The sequence below is a fragment of the Pelecanus crispus genome, chromosome 4 (genome assembly GCF_030463565.1).
Source record: "Pelecanus crispus isolate bPelCri1 chromosome 4, bPelCri1.pri, whole genome shotgun sequence".
Classification (NCBI taxonomy): domain Eukaryota; kingdom Metazoa; phylum Chordata; class Aves; order Pelecaniformes; family Pelecanidae; genus Pelecanus; species Pelecanus crispus.
In genome coordinates this window covers 897,485-914,406 of record NC_134646.1, presented here as the reverse complement: position 1 = coordinate 914,406, position 16,922 = coordinate 897,485, and the positions used below count along the sequence as shown (strand labels likewise).

At 40.9% G+C, this 16,922-nt stretch overlaps 1 protein-coding gene across 1 annotated transcript in view; it reads left to right on the top strand.

Moving 5' to 3' along the window:
* The window catches only part of BMP2K (BMP2 inducible kinase), a 61,213-nt gene that overhangs the window by 12,224 nt on the left and 32,067 nt on the right, over positions 1 to 16,922 (top strand). The window contains exons 2-4 of the mRNA XM_075709181.1: positions 13,266 to 13,384; positions 14,722 to 14,827; positions 16,549 to 16,691. Coding sequence (XP_075565296.1) covers positions 13,266 to 13,384; positions 14,722 to 14,827; positions 16,549 to 16,691 — 368 coding nt within the window. The remainder of the gene's footprint in view (positions 1 to 13,265; positions 13,385 to 14,721; positions 14,828 to 16,548; positions 16,692 to 16,922) is intronic.

The following is a 16,922-nucleotide window of genomic DNA, read 5'->3' as shown; positions in this document are numbered from 1 at the left end:
CAGATGTCATAGTGTGACGTTTGAAAGTATTGTTACTGAACGAATCCCAGGCATAAAAGTGATGTGGATAGTGGTCTTAATAAGGAGATGTTTTGTATGCAAATTGAACTATTCAAATGCATTCAACATCTGCCAGATAGAGCTTTAAGAAGTGCCTGCCCCTGCTCATGTGCCAAGGAAATGTTGTTACCTAAAATATTTTTCAAATCTATTTATTGGTATAAGCAGGTCAAATCTCAGATATTTTGTTCTTAAGAAAGTTTATTGGTCCCTTGTTCATGTGCCAGATAGGGCTGTATCTGCTCCTTTGGTATTCTCAGAGTTTAAACATCTAGAAGTATTTGCAGACAGCTAGAGAAGATGAGGTGAGATAATGAAAATCCTTATACTGATAGCTTCAGATATTCTTAACAACTAATTCCACCCAATTAATCCAGTTTTGATCATGCCCGCGTATGAAAAATGGCCCATGAGTTACCACTGGTGATTACACTCGGATGTGAAGATGCGAGTGAGACCATGTAGACTAGTATGTGTACGATGCCTTAGAAAAATAGTAAACTGGAGAACCTTCCCATGATGTCTGCCCTGGTCTGAAATGCTTCTAGCATTATGAATTGCTTGGTTTATCTCTGCACGGCCTGGTGACTCTTTTGTTTCTGTTGTAACGAAAGGTGGCACTTCTCCAAGATGCTGTAGAACTAGCCATTTTGCTGGAGCTGGGAACCTTACGCTTTGCCTGGTTTCTGTGCCGTGGTAGCTTTGTGGTATTCAGTGGGTGAGTTATTCATGTGTGGTGTTATACGTGCATTCTCTGACTTTCTCTGCTTTGGGTTCTTACACTTGCATATTTAAATCAGAATTAAAATAGTGATTTCAAGGAAAGCGAAACAAATACTACAGAGGAAATGGGAGTTAGTTAAAGAAAAGGTGTTTGGGGTTTTTGTGAGTGGTCACCATTCAGCATGAAAATAGAGTTTAGTTCCAAGAAAGTTGTGGCGGCTGCATACTACGTGTATAATGTATCTGTACCCACTGATTTAACCATTATGTAACTGGATTTTATTTCAAAACTTGTTTATTGTATTGGAGTTAAAATCAAGGTTTTTAAAAAAAATAACTGTTGTGTGCATTAAAAATGACTTAGCAAATGACATTTGAAATCCATCTCTAAAATGAATTGAATTCATGGGTTCTATTGATCATAGCCTCAGTGTTGTAGGATGGGTAACTTCATTTTCCTGTCTAGTCTATATTCACAGATAATGTCGTAGTCCTGCTTTTCAAACTCGCTCTGTTTTCAGTTCAGAGTAAACTACAGATGGAGCTGAACTCAATGAACCAAGTTGGGAGGGATGGGGGAAAAAACCTTTTGACGTGTTGAAGATACAACTACTGTTAAGAGTTTTATGCTGTGTGGGTTTGTGCATTTTGGGTTTTTTTTCTTTCTTTAAACCATGCTAGCGGATGCTCATTATAGGTGTCTTATCAGTATCTTGGAGAAGTTGAGAAGCTTTCTCGTGAAAAGTTTGGCAGGAAGCACATCCTTCCTAAAGGCATCACCTTGGTTACTTTTTGAGTAACATCATACGTCTAGCATGCTGAAGTTTGAGAGACTGGGCGCTTAATGGCGCGGTGAAATGGAATTGAATTAACTGTTCTGGCCTAGATTACACAGCATAATCCCTTATATAAATCTTTAACCAACAGTCTTGACCTGGACCAAAAAAAAATATACAGCATTCAGGTTTGTTGGTAGGGTTCTGTTGTGTGGGTTTCTATTTGTTCTTGAAGCTTACCGTTTGGAAAGGGAAGCGTCAGTGATGTGAAGCTCTGTCTCTTGGAGAGAAAGCTTGCTTGCTCCTGCAAACAGCTGTCACTCTTGACAAGTGTTTATTGGCTTTGGAAATGCGGATTGTGTTTCTTGAACTTACATCTTCTGTCTTTTTTTAATTCCAGAACGGGTTTATGCCAGCTAGGGAGATTCTAAAAATGCCAAGTGAGTAAGGGATGTAATTATGAGTATTGTAATGCACCATGGATGGGAAACTCAACAGCAATACTGGACAGAACTTTGTAGGCCTGTACAAAGGACACTCACATGAGGAATGCTGGTTTGGTTTTGTTACTGATGTGCCTGTAAAGAAATTGTTGTGCTTCCTTTGTACAGTAAACTGCATAAGATTACTCTGATAACTCAGCATTGCGCTGAAGTATTGCCTGGTCCCCAGCAATGCTGGGAGCAGACTGGATTAGTCTCTTCAAACAGAAATACTTCTGTTGTTTCTGTGAGCAGAAAACTCTCTTTCTTTTTGTTAGAAAAAACCCTACAGTACCTTTCCCTCTGTGTGGCACTTAAATTTTGTTTTTAACAACTAAAGTAGCAAGTGTCTGCATGACAGTGTAGCCCTAGGGCTTTAAGATCTGACTTTGTGAATGAAGCCCAGTGGATTGTGACTTGTTGCCAAATTTTACCATAATTTCCTACTTTCAGTTTCTGTTAGTATAGATAATGGACTGGTTTAATACTCTCAAGTAATTTCTGTTATAATGTGATTTCAGAATCTGTAGGTGAAAAAGAGGTTAACATTTTGATCTTCACAATCAATTAATTGAACTTTTTTTTCCCCCAGTGAATAGCAGGAGGAGGTGATAACAATACATGTAAGTAGTACAGTGGTTGTGACTAATTCTCAGGCAGCTTGATTCAAAACTGAATTGTAGAGAGGTTTTTCATAATTCTTCTAACAAGAGTGTGGGGTAAAGAAGGGATCAGTTTTACCTTAAGAAATACTATGTTTTAAGTGCATAAGATCTCTTACAGGGTGTATCAAATGCTTGCCCCTTTTTTTTTTCTTTTTTTTTTTTTTTTTTTAGAGCATGCATTAAATCATCTGTTCAATGTGGTTTCATCTTCCTCAAACTTGACAGAATATTGCAGGAATTGCAAGCGCGTCTTTTTGGGTAGCTGTGTTCAATTCCAATAGTTTGCAAATTGATCTGCATTAGGAAATAGGGTGGGGACTTTTTTGTTTCTCTAGAAGCAAAATAGGTGAGGCAGGCAGAAGATGGCACAGAAGCCATGTTGTCATTGCAGTAGTCAGCTATGGGTAGAAAGTCACCTGGATACTCAGAGAAGCATGTAGGGTGAGTAGCATGATTGCCTTTAATGCAGGATGCTGAGCTTTGTTCCTTTTGCTGTTGGCTATGTCAAAGCTTGAGCATCCCAATTGGCCAGCTGTCAGACAAAACATGCTTAAATCTGGAACTACAATGTTTGCACTTAAAATTGGGAATTGCCTGTAGTAGATTTAGTTGATGATCCAGCATAGTGCTGTAGGACTCTAGCCGACTACAACAGGTTTGCTCTGTACAGAAAAGGAATGTTCTGAAGTCTGTAATAACTCATTAAATTACAATTTTAAAAATGCGTCTGTAGAAAGTCTTCTCGTGCAAGCTTGATCCAAGCTTGTCTCTGGGATGTTCTCACAAAGAAGTCACAGTGCCAACTGCAGCCAGAAAAACGACATCTTCTGGACTCTGTGGAGGCTTGCCTGTTAGAAGGCCAACTAGTGGTGTCTTCGTTTGTGGCTGTTACACAAACACACGCTTGCCTTAGGTTTGTTTGTCTTAAATACTTTTTTCCTTGAGTGAGAGGGATGTTGCCTGATGGAAGGGAGGAGAGCAAAGGCTTTACAGAGGACAGGATTTTCAGTATTCAGAGAGCTTCATCCAAACAGCTGAAATACCTCTATCCATTGACTATTTCATGGGTCCTTGCTGGTCCTTACGGGCCAGGAGGGAATGACAGCGTTGTCAGAGGCAATGGCTAAAAATTCTTGCCTAGGCTTTTTGATGAGTAGTAACTTCACCACTGTGAGAAAAAATTGTCGAGGTCGATGCCATAGGAATACTTTTTGGCTTTTAAAAGATGATGATGCCAATTTGGGGCTGATATTTTTAATGTTCCTCTTGTTGTGGTTTAACCCGGCAGGCAGCTAAGCACCATACAGCTGTTTGCTCAACCCCCCCTCCCCAGTGGGATGGGGGAGAGAATCAGGGGGGAAAAAAAAGAAAATAAAATTTGTGGGTTGAGATAAAGACACTTTAATAGGACAGAAAAGGAAGGGAAAATAATAACAAGAACAACGATGTACGAAGCAAGTGATGCACAATGCAGTTGCTCACCACCCTGTGCTGATGGATGCCCAGCCAGTCCCCGAGCAGTGATCGCTGCTCCCCGGCCAACCCCCCCCAGTTTCCATACTGCCCATGATGCCGTATGGTATGGAATGGCCCTTGGGGCAGTTGGGATCAACTGTTCTGGCTGTGCCCCCTCCCAGCTCCTTGTGCCCCTGGCAGAGCAGGGGAAGCTGTAAAGTCCTTGACTGGCATGAGCAGCGCTGAGCAACAACTAAACCATCAGTGTGTGATCAGCATTCTTCTCCTACTAAATCCAAACCACAGCACTGTGCCAGCTACTAGGAAGAAAATTAACTCTATCCCAGCCGAAACCAGGACACTCTGTATTCTACCACGTCGTGTCTCTTGCCAATTGCCTGTCCTGACGTGAGGGGATTTCCTGTGATTTCTGGGTGGCTTCCTGTAGCATGTTGTGTAGCACTTCAATGTCCATAGAGTCAATATTTTCAAATGTAGCCAGCTTTTGGGATCTTTGGTGCTAAGAAAAGATATAGTCGACATGTTGAAGTCTCTAAGTATATGAACTTTGCTGGTGTTAAAGCTTTACTACTGCTTCATGATAAAAATGCTCGTAGCTATTTGCATCACTGGAGTATGTGGGTTTTGGTGATGACTGCACACTCTACCAATTGATCTAATTATTTTTGAAATGACTAAAAAATGAAGTGATTTGTGCATTTGGCATTAGTATGCTCTCCTTTGCAACATAACTGCTTCTCTCTTTCCCAGTAAGAACACCAGAGTAATTTTTCTTTTTTTCCAGTTTGACACCTGGGCATGTGTGGTGCATAGGTGCTAGTAAATGAGAAAACCTGTCACAAAAATCTATAGCAAACCTTAATTCATCTTTCCCAGAGTACCTAAGTAACTTGAGGTGTCTTGGATGCCCTAAGTAGTCTCAGGTGCTTACGTCAAAGCTTTTTGCTAAGTTGGACTGCAGTTGGTGCTTGGAGAAATAAAATGTGAGTGCCTGCTCATCGGCAGGGCTAACAGTCCAATTAGCAGGTAAAGGTATGCGTAGCAGACCTGCTTTTTATGGGGTGTACAGTTGGTATGCGGGTCACACGTGCTATTTTCTCAGCCCTGCCGTAACAGCAGATGCTGGTCTAAAGAAAGCAGTGCTTCTTGTCTAAACTAGCCTTGATACTCGGATTGTTACACAGTGGGAATTTGTGTGGGCAGTGGGAAAAGGAACAATGGTATGTCCCTTGGAATGCACTGTCTGCACACTTAAAATAAAGTGCAGAAATATTGAACTCCAAAAGGCGTGTGAGTAGAAATGGATTATTTTAGAAGTAGGGAGCTATTTCTGCTCTTGGTTTTGGGAATGCTGAGCTCTTGAGCTTGCAGGCAACATCTGTTAACTGCTCTTCCGGATGGAGCTGCGTCTCGAAGCCTTGTGTTCACGACTGATACTTGTGGAATATGCTTTACTAAAAACATACACAAATGTCTGTAGGCACACAAGAGGATGTATATAAATATTTTAAAAGGTAAATGTGTAAATAAAAGTAATACGTGGTTTCCTTGCCCTGTGGGGGTTTTGACAAAAAACGAGTGCTTGAGCAAAAACTTTTCATAAGGCTTGGAAACTGCATTATAAATTTCTGTTAATATGTAGCTACTCAACAATCATCTGGTGTTTGGAGTCTGATTAAAAATATTCAAATGTTCGAGTTCTGTGTGTTTTTAAAGGGTTCGCTGTCACAAATAGATATGATTTCTGTTAGCTTGAAGAAGTCAATAAGTGTTCTCTAAGCAAAGCTGCAGTATCTCTTGTGTATGCTTTTAGTCTGTGGCACCCATAAATGTGCCTGCGATACAACATCTGTACTGACTAACAGAAGACAGTGCCTCTCTGGAGGAAGGACTCGCTTTCTTGTGGGAGGGAGGGGATTTCTGATAATTTGGACAGATGCCCTGGAATTATCCTAATAGGATGCCAAGGAATGTATGGCGTTATGGCCATGGTAGCGGTACACGGCAAGAGGAGAGGCTGAGCCGTAGGATGGGAGCGGGGGCTGTGTGGCATGATAGCGGTGTATCAGGATCATAACAGTACTCGCTGAGCTCCAGGAATGCCCTGTGTGTGTGATGTGATCGCAACTGAGCTGCAGGAAATAGCTCTTGACAGGGGTTCATCTGCAACCGTGACGGGAAGGAGTTTATTCCAGATTCCTGGTAAAATAGCACGTTGATGCCGTCCTTAACACCTATTGAAAAAGGGCCTTTCCCAGCGCTCTATGCACAAGTGCCTGTGGGTATTAAGAGCTGTTTTTTCATGAGATGGTGCTTCTCATAAAGCTATAGAGGTCAGAGTTGTGTGGGAGTTTTTTGGGGTTTTCGTTTTTTTTTTTTTTTTCTTCCAGCGAAGAGCATGAGCTTGAAACATTTAATGAGGCCGTAGTCCTGTCCCTCATTATGGACTTGAAAGGTTTTTCTTCCTTCATATTGCTTGGAGCCTAGCTGCAGGGCATTCATGCTGCTGTTTTGAGAGGGACCGGTATTGTTCTGTATTTTGAATGGATTTGTAGTCCATAAAATGGTTCACGTGTGTGCATCGGGTTTGCAAACTGTAGTGCTCTGAAGGCTATGCAATTTCAGGAGGTGTGTAACTTGTGAAGGAGGGTGTCTCTGGCTGCAGGTCAGCCTGACTTGGGAAGGCACTTGAGACTTGTGGATGACTTGGCTCTAGAAGTCACAGAGAGCAGATATGTACGAAGTGATCCAGGCATCAAGTGATGCAAAGTGTGATAACAGCAAAAGTACTGTTAAAGAAGCAGCCACCTAAATTCTTGTTGTGTGTTAGATAATATGAAATGCAAAAACCCCCACATCTACTATTTTAAAGAATACTAGCGTGTGGACAGATAGCCATCGTATTGTTAAGGGGGAGAAAAAAAAGGTTAGCAGCGTATGTGTGGGTCACTGGAAAATAATTTGCACTTCAAACAGCTTATCCAGCTTTGCGGAGAGAAGGACACAAGGCCATCTCGCTGGCCAAGGTCATAGGAAGCTGAGAGCCGAACTTGTGAACTGGCTTCAAATTAGAAATAAACTATCCTCTAGGATATTCCTGTTCATTAAGAACAACGTGACATAACGACTGTAAAGCCAGTTCTGGAACTGTGCCGTGATGGAGGCAGTCATGTTGGCCTTCCAGCCCCTCTTAGGGCTCACAGCTCGAAGGATTAGGTTTTTGAAAAACTGTCCTTAATTTTTTTTTAATCTCAAGATTATATTTAGTTGTTGAGGAAGTTATTAAACACATAATTGTCCAGATTGTGTAGGTACATAGGAACAAGTAGGATCTGTTGCTTCCCACATGGATTTCTTCATTCATTTTAAGTTTCTGAAATGTACAGGAAAACTGGATGTAAATACCACATCTGAAAACACACTTTTATGTAACGATTAGATTTATAAAAACTTATCTTTGAGTATTTATTTGTGTCTAAATGGAAATGGATGTTAGAACTCGGCCACCTCTCCATAACAGATGTCTTTTAATGCATTGGTAGGGAAACTTTTACACCTTGCTGGCTTTGTGAGAGTGACTGTAGTAACTACCATTCCTGGCTGAGCATTTACAGGTGTGGGTACTGGTTATTGCGTGTTGCTATTTAGATAAAATCCTTGTGCGCATGAAGTTCTGTACTGTTTGAGATTTGTGTATATAGTTGAGTAGTTCACCAGTTAGATGAACAGCAGTTGGTGCTTCTATGTCTTTTAATGGTATATGAAAAAAAATCTTACTGCCTGTATATCTAAACTACGCATAACTTGGTTCAGAATATCTTTGTTGATATTCTTCTAGCCTGTCTTACAAAACAGCTGCCAGCAGTCTGAAAGATGTGAAAGTCCTGGAAGATTCTTCAGCCTTATTTTGTTCTACCTGAGTAAGCAAATTGGATATTTTGAATTCTGACAGCTACACTGTTTCCTGTTGGAGTTTCAGGAATGTAACATGGTAAAGCATAAATAGAGTGTTGAGGCTGGTAAAATTTTTCAGGGTTGACCTTCAATATGCAGAAGAAAAAAAAAAGAGACTATAAAATGTGGCTGAGGTAGAGTTTCGTTTTTAAAAAAAAAAAGCAAAAAAGTGAAACTGCTAGTTAGCTTGTTAATAAGATTCCAAAAGTGGATGGTTAAGAGGAACGAAATGACTGTTCAAGGTAAGAAAGAGGCGTGAATTTCAACTTGCTGAGCTTTGTAATGAGTTTATCTATCAAAGCTTCAGGGTTCTAATTTGGCTAAGTATCTACTGATTTACATAACTGTAGATGCTACAGAAAGGCTTTTTAGCGAGTATTTCAAGGATAAGCGACTTGTGCAATGTGACTATCCTGTGTAACTTTGGAGTATTTAAGTCTCAGATGAGTTTGATGGAAATAAAAGACTGTAAGAGATTCTGCTCCTACAAGTCTTCTGTGGTTTAACCCTGGACGGCAGCTCAGCCCTGCGCAGCTGCTCGGTCACTCACCCCTGGTGGGACAGGGAGGGAGTCAAAAGGGCAAAAGTGAGAAAACTGGTAGGTTGAGATAAAGGCAGTTAAATAGGCGAAGCAAAAGCTGTGATGCAAGCAAAGCAAAATGGGGAATTAATTTGTTACTTCCCATTGGCAGGCAGGTGTTTAGCTATCTGCGGGAAAACAGGGCTGTATCATGCATAACGGTGACTTGGGAAGACAAATGTCATCACTCCGCATGTCTCCCCCTTCCTTCTTCTTCCCCCAGCTTCACTTTGCTGAGCCTGATGCCATACGGTGTGGGATATCCCTGGGGTCAGTCGGGGTCAGCTGTCCCGGCCGTGTCCCCCCCAGCTTCTCGTGCCCCCCAGCCTGCTCGCTGCTGGGCTGGGTGAGCAGCAGCAAAGCCCTTGGCTCTGCGGGAGCGCTGCTCAGCCGTAAGGAAAGCATCCCTGTGTTATCAACGCTGTTTGCAGGACAGATCTCAAATGTAGCCTCATACAAACTACTACAAAGACATTCAACTCTCTTCTAGGCAACACCAGCACAAAGTCCCAAGTCTGGGAAAGGGGATGGAGGTAGTTTGATTCTAACGGTACAGTACACAATGAAAAGGCTGTGTGCATTTTGAGGAGAAAATAGCATCTTGTTAGCTCTTTGTGGCAATGTCTGAGAGTAAGAGATGAGTCTTGGCTGTGAGGCTCACAGATGTGGTGCCCAATTGATTTACACTCAGCAGCGAGGCTGTGGGATGTTCTTGCCAAGTTGATGTGGGCCAGTACAGGCTGGATAAATGCAGTGCCGCTGTCATCATGCGAAATGATACTTTTCTTCGCTTTGCATATGACTCTTCAGAACTGCAGTTAATCCCATGTGGTGCTTCAGGACATGGTTTCACAGAATCATAGAATCGTTTAGGTTGGAAAAGACCTTTAAGATCATCCAGCCCAACCACTAATCTACACTACCAAGTCCACACTAAACCAGTCAAGGGTAGACCAGACTGAACCATGTCCCCAAGTGCCACCTCTGCCCGTTTTTTGAACGCTTCCAGGGATGGTGACTCCACCACCTCTCTGGGCAGCCTGTTCCAATTCTTGACCACCCTTTCTGTAAAGAAATTTTTCCTAATTTCCAACCTAAACCTCCCCTGGCACAGCTTGAGGCCATTTCCTCTCATCCTATCGCTAACTATGTGGGAGAAGAGACCAACACCCACATCACTACAACCTCTAGTCTTAGTCTAGTCTACCCTTGATTGGTTTAGTGTGGACTTGGTAGTGTAGGTTAATGGTTGGACTGGGTGATCTTAAAGGTCTTTTCAAACCTAAATGATCCTATGATTCTGTGATTCTATGATTCAGGTCTCGAGTGCTGACTGTGGTATCGGCCCTATGGTTTCCTTAGTTGCTTTTTCTGGGCCTCTGAATTTACATTTGAGTTAATTCTTGAGGATGTGGCACAAAGGAGAAAAAATGGGATTGTGGCTTTACACTCTGCTATGCCTGGTTGCTTTAACCTTATGTACTGTTGTCTTGAATATGTTAATGGTAATTTTTAGATAGTATCTAAAATTATTTACTGATAAGTAAGCTGAAGGGCTTGCTATACTTAAATACTGGAACGGCTAAGGGCAGTGAGGTTCATGTAATTATAGTCCCAAACGTGTTGACAGCCTGAGCACATAAGCTGTTTTATTACATTTGGCCACTGTGCCTTTTCTGGCATTTTTCAAACAAAGGTACTGTAAATTTTGGTGCCCTTGTCAATAAGACCACCCAAAGTTATGTTGCTTTTTGATGGAAAGGCCTCCAAGCAAGCTGTCGCTCGTTGCCCCGTAGGTGAAGGATATGTGGTAGTCAGCTAGTGCCTGCATACTTGTTTGGGGCCCAACTGCAGCACGCTGTGGTATTTCTTGTGTGTGGGAAGATGGGGAGGTACTTGTGGGATACTGTGGGGGAGTTGTGACTTGACCGTATTAGGAATTCAAGGCGGCAATCAGAATTGTCATGATGGGTGATAAAGAATTGGAAGTGGGTAGAGAAGATAGCGGCTTAACATCTGGAACTTCCTTGGCAACTTTATGTGCCATAGCTTACGATGGTTTTGTTTTTAAGCTTTTTTGGATGCATTGTGTTACGGAAAACAGAGTGTATTTTCTGTCTTCAGTGATGTGAGATAATAGAAAATCTTTTCAGCTTTTGAAAATGTTGGTGAAATGCCAGCTCCTACGCTGACGGATGTGGGAAGCGTAGTTCTGTGCGGCCTGCAATCTTGAGTCTCTGGGCGAAGCAGCTACTCATTATTTCTGGTTGTGTTTCTGTACAGGACGAGGCCATAGCTGTACCCACCTCCTTGCCCTGCCCACGGCCAGCAGTGTTCAGTCAGAGTTTTCATGAATGTTTGCAGCGCTCCCTATTGCTTGCTTCGGTGCATTCAGTGAGAAGTTTAACATCAGAAATGAATTAAAAGGTTTAAACTGTAATGGTTCGGGGTTTTGCTGGATAAAGATTCCCAGAACATTGGTGGCTATTAATTTTCCTGTAAATATTAATATACTTACTCAGGTTTTGTTCAGAGTTATGCCACTTGGCTCTTTGATGCAAAGACTTCTATAGTGGTGGTATTTACTAATGGAAAACCATTCCAGGTCACTTATCTACTCCTTGGCCAAGCGGGGAATAGGTCTGCTTTTATGGCTCTTTCAGGATTCAAGTATTAGTTAATATTGCCACCTAACGGCAAGAAGAGCAGTTGTCTGAGCATTTAGATTGTTTTTGCTACTTTATAGCGATTGTTTTTACCCAGTGCTGTCTGCTCTGGTTACATAAAAACGATTCTCAGGGAACTTTGAAATCTTGCATTTTGTTTTTGTCCTCCTAGTTATAGAAAATATAAAGGCTATAAAACTGGTTAAAAAGACAAGAAGTGATTTTGGTCTTCTAATCGCTAGACTTTTGTGCTTTACCTGAGTATTGCTTTATATTTTTGGCCAAGTATTGGTGCTTAAAAAAGAAGCCTCTTGTTATTGAGAGGATAGTACAAAAAATATTCCACTAACGAAGGTCTGCACATCTCTTCTATGTAATTCCCCAGGCTGGTATTCGGGGAGCCCTATAGGATCATTTCAGCCCCAGCTGGAGCTTGGCATTAGAACTTGAGTAACTTAAGAGCCGGTGTCCTGTTAATGTTTTGGGAAGGCCCTATGTAAACTAGGTGAAGTATAATAATTCTGCAGAACTTAGGCTGTTGTATTAAAATTGGCAGTAATTCTGTTTTGACAGCGTAGCATTCTCATTCGGCTAAATGAGCAATTAACTTAAAAAATAATAGCTATTTAATCTTCAAGAAAATTTCCTAATGAAACTTAACTTCTTCAATTGTAAATTATCATGTGCGTGTTTGTTCAAGCACATGAGACTTTATCAAATGAGGTGCATTATTCTTAATAAACGCTGCTTGCAGATTATATCAGGGAACATGGAACGCGTGCATTTCGATTGGCTGCCTGATTATCAGAGTAGTTAATCTTTTTACTTTACGTATTTCTGTCCTGATCGTATACCTGATTTTTTTGCACTAGTTGAAAGTTCCCATGGTAATAGCTGGCTTACCATCAGACAGCAGTTAATTAAGGGAAGCCTGGACTGACACGAGCTCTTCTATGAGGCACATTTCCTAAAACTGTGGGAAAGCTGTGCATGTCAACCTGGAGGTGATGCTAATGTAATCCGCTTGAGGCTTGAGCAGTAGTTAAGACTAATAGAAGACAGATAAAACAGGAGAGCGGTGTTTTTTCCCTTTGGTTTGCCTGAGCGTTTGGAAGTACTTTGTGTAGGCTGTTTTGCTTTGCTTCCGTGTGTAATTCCTGTGAAGAGAAAAAGAAAAACCTCATGCTGGGAAACGGGGAGGTGGGCTCGAGTATATGGCTCGCAGCTCATGCTGCTGTTGGACTGAGAATGGTCCTGATTGGACTAGTTGTAAGAAAATGTTTACTTCTTAATTGTGTACTCAGTATGGCTTGAAATAAAAACACTACTTAAAAGAAGATTGCTTCCACGGTCTGTGATTGCAGGGAGGTTCTAGCTGTCTTCAGGCTATGCTGAAAAGTTGCATGACTTCTTCAGTATCTCTCAAGATGTCTTTGCTTAGTATTTTAATTTTTATGTTTTAAAATGTAAGTTTAGGGTATGAAAACTCAACCTTTATCAAGTACTGGGGGATAAGAAATTGTGAAGATCTGGAGGATACCTTGGTTTTGTTCAGGTTTCTGGATGACTCTGAAAGTACTTCAGGGTTGATACCTGAATACGCACAGTTTGCACTAAAGGTTATAAATTTGAATGTGAAAATGTTTTTCAAATAGTTTCGTTTAATGTTGCAACAAAATAGTAAGATCCTTATGTTTTTGTCAAGAATACTTCACCTATGTGAAACGGATTAAGGTAGCAAAAGTTTATAACTTTTGAAGTGTTGGTTCCTCACTCAGCGACTGATGCAGACTTCCGTGTTCATTTCTTAGTGTGTAGTGATGTTGGCTAGAGGAATAAGAAAAACTGAAGTAGCTTCATTTGCTTGTAATGTTTTCTTCCAGGTGGCTTCTCAACTGTGTTTCTGGTACGTACCCATGGTGGGATACGGTGTGCACTGAAACGAATGTATGTTAATAATGTGCCGGACCTCAACATATGCAAGAGAGAAATAACAATTATGGTAAGAAGTCCATTATATCTCACTGGAGAATGTATTCATTTGTCATATACGTACACCAAATGTCTCTACAATGGCAATCGCTTCTAGACCACCTTTTTTTTTAGACCTGCCGGTCCTGATTTTGCACTGTTAGTTTCATAAACTAATGCTCAGTTTAGGGTTGGTGTGTAATAAACTTGTAAAGCAATTCTAAAAGTTGTATTTGATACCATAGTCAATTTGGTCAGTACATCTGCTTCCCAACCAAAAGTAATTTCTTCCGATTCTGCAGCAGTAACTTAACTTCTCGAGGCCTCTGTGTGCCACAGCTCTCTTAACTGAACGATGCTGCTGGTGGCTTCCACAGGTCTTGTCATCCTGAGCAGGCACAAGCACGTGCTTGAAGCTGCAGTCCGGTGTTGAGGTAACTGGTGCAAGTGGGGCTGAACTCCCCCTACGTCATCAATTTCTGTTGGTTTTCAGCAGATGACTAGCAAATAAGGAGAAACTAGAAGGTGTAGTCAGGCAAGATTGGGTTTATCGTTACTGGACAGGTTAAAAAATGTAAGGAAAAAAACCTAGTCGCTGGCTGCACAAGAGAATCTATTACATGGCCTTGCAGCAGATACGATGAAGACTATTTATCTCCATCTCCATACGCTTCTAGCTGACACGTGTTCTAATCATAGCAGCACCTATTTAATTATCTGACAGAAGAAGGTACTTTTACGTTAACCTTAAGGTCTCTTATAGGCAGCAACTCTGTTGTAAGATGACAATGTTTGTGTAGTCAGATGTGAAAAAATCATTGCTTAATTCTGCATGTAAAATAGCTCTTAAAAGTTGTTGGGTTTTTTTCTTTTTCCTCAGGGACACCTTCAGTTGTGTGTCTGTAATAACTTTGTATGACTTTGTAATAGTTCAGACTGCAACAGTTGTGGCTTTTTTCTAGTTACCTTTTTAATAACTGTGAGAGACTGTTTTTCAGTTTCGCGTACGATGGGCACGAGTAGCTTGGCTCTTCCCTATCTCCTACATATCACGGCTCTAGCTATTACTACTTCACATCGTTGTTTTGGATTGCAACAGTCTGGATGTGTTTGCACTGGCCAACAAGTAGCACCTCAATGTCCTGTCCTGAGTAGTAATTGCGTTGTGTTTGATATGTTGCAGTCACTCTGACGTTGCTGGCAGCAATGAGCTTACGTTGTGTGTTTGTGGTACTTCCTCAAGAGTAGTGAATGTAGGACAGGGGCTGACTTAACTTGAAATCATAAATGGTTGTCTGAAAACGTGTAGTATCTTTTATTTGTTTAAATTTTTCTGTGCTGAAGTGTAACGTGCATTTTGTTTTTCAGAAAGAGTTATCTGGGCACAAGAATATCGTGAGCTATTTGGACTGCGCTGTTAACTCTATAAGTGACAATGTCTGGGAGGTGCTCATTCTCATGGAGTACTGTCGAGGTGAGAGTCGGCTCCTTGGTTTTCAGAGTAAATGCAGGGAAAATATTTGCATTGATCACCTGGGATTTTTACTTAGACTTGTTCCCTTAATGTAAGAGGTTAACATATATATCTCACAGCTGGGGTCCAATTAGTTCTTTTTGCTAGTCTGTTGGCGTTGTTGCTGTTGAGGCACTGAGCTGTTGAACGCTAAGAAAACGTAAAAGTCAGTGTCACACGGCTTAGTAATTAAGTATGATGAGAAATGGGGAAATTGTTTGTATAAGCATAACGTGAAAATGTTCTATTCTGCTGTTTGTGCTAATCATGTGTAGCTAGAACATAATCTGACCGGAAAGACTGGCAAGCTTTTTACTGCTGTTCTCCCTCTGCTATTTTTGTTTTAGATAACAATAAAGCATCTTCAGTATTGTTACCTGACAGAAAACTTGTTATAAAAGAGCATAGCACACTTAGTTGATAATGTTGGCCAAAAAAAAAAATCCTGTGGTCCTGCTTTATAATGTAACTTTGTTTCAAACAATATGTAAAACCAGTTAGTTTCTATATTATTTTTTTCCCCACCTCACACATGCATTGGAATAAACTTGCCATTGAGTTTAACTTCTGAAGTTAATCTAAAATTTAGGGTAACTAGGCATTGACCCCGTAATACGAGGTGGTGGTTAACCCAAATAGGTGATGATATTAGAACAAGTGCTACAAGTACAAAGTGAATCTTTCTAGACTAGAAAGAAAACCCTCCCTATTATCTGTAATGCTCGAAGAATACTTTCAGTTGAGGTTTACATTGGTTTTACTTGGCAGTAGAAGCAGCAAATGTTACAGCTTGTGCAATCTGTACCATAAGGAGCCAAAGGCAGTCTTGATGTTTGTTGTGGGGAGGGAAATAAGGAGACAACTTTGGGCCCTCTATCCTGATCGTATGGGTGAATTTCTGTACTCTTGTGGGAGCCGGCTCCTGACTCCCTCTTGGGAGCACTCTTTCCTTAATTATAACGGTAACTGCCAGGTCAATGTCAGCTGTCAGAGGACTTGACAGTGTTACGCTTCTCTCATTCAAAGCATCCTTGTTTCAATGGAATGCTCACCAATACCCTACAGAGGTTGAGTCTTGCTTCATTTTTTAGTGTTAAGTGAACATTGTGGTAGGAAGAGCCTAGTATTATCTGCTAAAATTACTTAAAGAAACAGGGAAATAATGATTCCCGATCTTAGAAAGAAACCTATGAAGACGTTAAGTGAGGCCTTTCTCAAAGGGTGTGTTTAGGGCTCTATTTTTTTCTTTTTTTATTTTCTTTTTCTTGGGTTTTTTTTTTTCCTTCTTTATCTCCCAGAAAGACGAAGAGAGAGGGTGTCTAGAATGTGAATTATATTGAACTGGCTTGGCTGGCAGGGTTTTGGCTATGGATCTAAACGCAAGAGATGCTTTTGAGAGAACATCTTTTTGTGATGGATGCTTCTTTGTTGATGACAATTCGTCCCAAACTTGTTTCAGTCACAGGGATTTATCTTTCATTTGAGACAGTGATTTTTCTGTCTAGGATGATACAAGAGCATGCGTTTGGAAAACTGGGTTTGTTTTATATAAATACAGTGACTGTGGAAATCTTTCTTGCGTCTTATTTGTGGACTATTTGCATATAAATAAGTCTTTACTTCTGTACATGATAGTAATTACTAAAAAAAAAAAAACCCAAAAAACCTCGTTGTTTCTTTAGCTGGGCAAGTTGTGAATCAGATGAATCGGCGTCTGCAGACAGGCTTTACTGAGTCAGAAGTAATGAGAATATTTTGTGATACCTGTGAAGCTGTTGCCCGGTTGCATCAGTGCAAAACACCTATAGTTCACCGGGATCTAAAGGTATGAACTTAATAAAAAGGAACACCTAGGTTAAAATCAATGATCTACTTAAAAAGGATTGAGAATATAGGAGGCATTTCACTACGACTGAGTTCTAGTTAGGGCAGCACTTGCTGTTGTTGGAGCTCTAAACAGAGAGACTAGACAGTAAGACATCAGTTACTGCTAATGCCAAGTTTATTAAGTGGTTTTTCTGAGAACTTTCCTGTTTGTGTGTGAGAACGCGTGGTA